The following is a 4496-nucleotide window of genomic DNA, read 5'->3' as shown; positions in this document are numbered from 1 at the left end:
GTCACATCTAGTAAAATAAGTAGCGTTCCATAAGAGGCTACTGGTAGTGCTCCAATTGAGTGTACCAATAAAACATGATTCACATTCTCAAAGTTATTAATGCATGTGGGCGTTGGTACCATCAATTCTCTGATTTTTTTTTCAAGATATACAAACACTTGAGAATTTTGTGGGATCATGATGAGCTAAATATTGTCGCATATTCATTTACAGTAGCTACTGAAATCATAGACTATGGTGGTTGTTAACCCCTCTCTAGAGGAATATCGACATATGTGATTGGTTGGCATGCAATCCAAATTAGATCGGATTGATTTCTCGATTAACGCAATTTTGGATCCAAGACTTAACACCGTAAATGCGCCAAGTCTATTAATTACAGATTGGTGTAGTCATAATGCGTTATACGAGAAGTATGTTCGTTGTAATAATGATTTTGAGGGTTTTCTTTTTGCTCAGACCCTACGACTGGTTCAACAATTGTTCTTCTTATAAGACACATTTGGCATGGTAGTCCTTGAAGGACTCGTATGTTTTCGGAGAACATTTTCGAATTTGTGATCCTTGGAGGATTCAAAATACATTGACGCAGCCACTTGACTCGATTATGTCAGGTTTAACAATCTTTTATGTGTTTTTAGAAATTTGGCACAAAACCGAAAATCCGGATTAGTTAGTTGATGATTTCAACGTTATGGGTCTCTTGAGGAGTCCCTAAGAACACAAAAATCCATGCTTTAGCAGCATAAATTCCATTTTTCTTTTATTTCTTAAAATCTGCAGTCTGAATATTATGCTTGCTTAAAACTTGTCTATGATGTAGACTATAGTTATGATTTTGGTGCTTATTTTCTATAATACTCATATTGTTGAGTTAGCATCCATGAATCGTCAAAAGTTCTACGCTTTTCCCTTCGTTTTCAGGTCTTGTCCCATGTGGTTTTTCTGACAAGGTTTTAATGAGGCAACATCTCTGACGTATCAATTTCTCTTAATGTTGACATTTGTGCTCTTTATCCTTCGTCCATATTTTTCCTATTGGGTTTTACTGGCAAGATTTTAGTGAGGCAATTTAATTCAATATGGTAGTCATCCAATGAGGAGTTGTATCAATTTAGATTATTTGGTGGATTCCCACCATTAACTAGGTCATTTTGTTATGCCAAATCAACATAACAAGCCCTTAGTAATTTGGATGTCATTCCGATCCACGTAAGGTATGACGACAAATTCAGTTTTGTTCACTTATGGTAATTTATCTACATCTTGGCTCTATGTTGAAGAAACTACATCAACAACTTCTGCAAATCATCTCGGGAAGCTAGCAATCCATGACACAAGTTCTCAATGTGTTGAAGAAGAATGTAGACTCCGCAAAAGTATTAATCGAAGTCTTTACATGCTTATGCAATTTCAGGTTTTTCTCTTTTGAGTTTTCCTGGTGCTTTTTGTAATTAGCGTAGACACAGTGTCACCAGGGGGAGTGTTATAAACCAATATTTATTTACTAAGATGCTCTTGTGTCTAAGATTAGGGTTTCTTCTATCCCTATAAATAGACACATAAATCCTTGAAATTCTACACACATTAATAGAATTTTTCTCTCTCTTTTCCCCTTTACTATGTGTCTTCTTCTCTTATCCTATATCACAATAGTGGCAACATGTTCTCGCCTTATGTCGGCAATAGCAAAAGGCATAGAATCTACAAAGATAAAAAAAGATTCAATATATTCCTCTCCGTTTGACCCTTATTATTAAGGAAAGGGAATATAAATGAAAGTCATAGACAGAATCAAGGATTTAAAACATCGTGCACACCATTAATTATTTAATAATACTAACTGGTAAATATAGACACTTCTCTAGTTATTGCGCGATGGAAACAATTTTTTGTTACTTCTCACTGATGTAATCTTCTTTTTGAGTTGTTTTAGCGCTTGTTGTTTGTAAGGGTTGTTTTTCTGTTTCTTCCTACTTTTGGCAGTAGTTGTTTGTATTGTTCTCTTATTTCATCATTATATTTCTTGCTTTACCGATAAAAAAAAACAAAAAAAAAACTGGTGAATATATTGATTTAGCGTGATTCGATTTGGCCATCAGCATTCATGTATGTGATGTTGGAAATGCATGTTTTTTGTTCTGCAGGTAAACTTCAGTGATCATTCCAGATACTATGACTTTAATTCTATTGGAATTTCTATGTCTGTAAATATATACGAGTTCATACATCGTTGATTGGACACGTTAAGAATTCACTATATCTGGGAAATTAATTATCTAACAGATGGATAAATCAGAAAACTATGATATTGGGTTGGAAAAGATAGTCTCTAAAATCTTTGGTCGAAATGATGCAAAAAGCTCGTTTACGGGGTATTGGTTGGAGGACTCTTAATCATTCTACTTACTTCTTCCTCAATCCGTAAGTAGATTGTCTTTCTTCATTTGTATTCTTAAACTTTTTGCCGGATATAATTACATTTCATCGTGCATTTTAATAACTAAGCATGCTCTAATCCAACTATACCAAAAATGGCATATCAAGTTCTACCAAATGTGCATTTCATCGGATATAATTACATTTCATAAGGTTTTCTGCCTGCAGTGAATTTGCAGTTGGCAGCTAATGCTGGATTGAGACCGCTAATGGATGGAAGATGGAACTTGCCAGTGTGCAATGTGTTTGAACCGATGTCTGACTTTTGTGAGATTGAAGGAGATATTAGGGTCGAGGGGAAATCATCTTCCATATATTTTACTTCGTCCACAAATGAATCGTGGAGAATCAAACCTTATGCTCGAAAAGGAGACAATGACGCAATGAAATATGTTACCGAGTTATCAATAATATCATTTCTGGAGACTGATAAACGAGCAACAGCCCCTGACTGCAACATAAATCATTTTACTCCAGCAATAATTTTTTCGGTTGGAGGGTATGCAGGAAACCAGTTCCATGCTTTCACCGAAGTATTGCTTCCACTTTATCTCACTTCTCATCACTTTCACCAAGAAGTTCAATTTTTGGTAACTAGTTCACAACCTTACTGGCTTAAGATGTATGAATCAATTATGAAACAACTATCTAGGTATCCAATCATCGATATCGACAAAGAAGTTGACGTACATTGCTACCAAAAAGTAACAGTAGGTCTCAAGCATCATAAAGATTTGGGTATCGATCCCACAAAATCTCCAAAAGGCTATTCTATGGTGGATTTCGCTGAATTTTTAAGGATGTCGTACTCATTGGAACGGTCTTCCGCAATAAAGATGGATGGAGAATTTCTTAAGAAAAATGATAACAAGAAACCAAGACTGTTAATCCTTTCACGTAAAAGAACAAGAAGATTTACAAATGAGGATGAAATTGTTACTATGGCCAAAGATTTGGGATATGAAGTGATTGTAGCGGAACCCGGGGTGACAACAACTTCATATAATTTCACACACATTGTGAATTCATGCGATGTGATGGTCGCTGTGCACGGAGCTGGTTGTACTAATCTTCTATTTCTTCCTTCTAATGCAATACTAATTCAAGTCTTTCCGTTGGGTCCTTTGGAAGAATTTGGCAGGCATATTTATGGAGAACCAGCTGAAGCAATGAACTTGAGATACCTTGAGTACAAGATAACAGTAGAAGAGAGCAGTTTGGTAGAACAATACCCAGCTGATCATGCCATTTTTATGGATCCTGATTCATTTTCAGAAAAAGGGTGGAGTGCAGTGAAGTCTGTATATTTAGACCAACAAAGTGTAAAGCTTGATGTTGGTAGATTTAAGGATACTTTGTTAGAAGCACTTGAGCTTCTTCATCACTAGATAGATCATCAAATTCAAATTCTTTTATTTATTTATTTTGCTTGAGTTGCTAATTGTTTGTCATATGTACATCTAGGGTTTAAAACCTTAAGAAATCCAAAATGATATCCTAATTTTGTAATGAGTGAGCTACGGTGCTTATTGCAGCGGGTTTCAGGTGCGGAATGGCTCCTAAAGCCCATGTATGTATGTTACTATTTTGTCACAAAACATACTTTTTTTTTTTGCTTTTTGAAGCCAAAAGGAAATATATTACTTAGATGAAATTACATAACACCAGGCGATTTTCTTCATCCCTTACAACATCTGCTAACCAACCAGGGATGGTATTCCAAATCAAAAGAAGTTCTTTCAATTATATCTTTGTTAGCCAGACTATGAGCTATATTGTTGCATGTTCTCTTAACATGACTGACCTGACTCATACTAATACTAGGCAAGAGATGCTTTATTTCTTCTACAATCCCCTGACTCCACCAATTTACAAGAGGGGTAGCATCTTTGATAGTTTTAACTAGATTAAGACAATCTGATTCAAATATTACATAGTTAAGATTTAGAGACTTGGCCCATAACACTGCCTCTTTGAAAGCCAAGCACTATACTTGTTCAGCATCTAGTCGTCCATAGCAGAATCTCCCCTGATGCCTTGGAAACTTCCTGCACAAT

At 35.6% G+C, this 4496-nt stretch overlaps 1 protein-coding gene across 1 annotated transcript; it reads left to right on the top strand.

The window, feature by feature from the left end:
• Window positions 1-1219: 1219 nt before the first annotated feature.
• LOC113279281 (protein O-linked-mannose beta-1,4-N-acetylglucosaminyltransferase 2-like) lies at window positions 1220-3827 on the top strand. Its single transcript, XM_026527979.1, has 3 exons — window positions 1220-1417; window positions 2148-2207; window positions 2619-3827. The coding sequence occupies exons 1-3, from the start codon at window positions 1220-1222 to the stop codon at window positions 3825-3827; spliced, it is 1467 nt and encodes a 488-aa protein (XP_026383764.1).
• Window positions 3828-4496: the final 669 nt, after the last annotated feature.

Source organism: Papaver somniferum, chromosome 5 (genome assembly GCF_003573695.1).
Source record: "Papaver somniferum cultivar HN1 chromosome 5, ASM357369v1, whole genome shotgun sequence".
In the NCBI taxonomy this organism is placed as follows: domain Eukaryota; kingdom Viridiplantae; phylum Streptophyta; class Magnoliopsida; order Ranunculales; family Papaveraceae; genus Papaver; species Papaver somniferum.
The sequence above is the reverse complement of the archived record's forward strand: the minus strand, read 5'-3'. Positions and strand labels throughout refer to the sequence as shown.

What these genes read in the sequence shown, in the direction of transcription:
- LOC113279281 (XM_026527979.1), top strand. Translation starts at nt 1,220, where the DNA reads ATGACGACAAATTCAGTTTTGTTCACTTATGGTAATTTATCTACATCT. An exon ending in ACATGCTTATGCAATTTCAG is followed by an intron (nt 1,418 to 2,147) that starts GTTTTTCTCTTT and finishes TTTGTTCTGCAG; the next exon opens with GTAAACTTCAGTGATCATTC. An exon ending in CTATTGGAATTTCTATGTCT is followed by an intron (nt 2,208 to 2,618) that starts GTAAATATATAC and finishes GTGAATTTGCAG; the next exon opens with TTGGCAGCTAATGCTGGATT.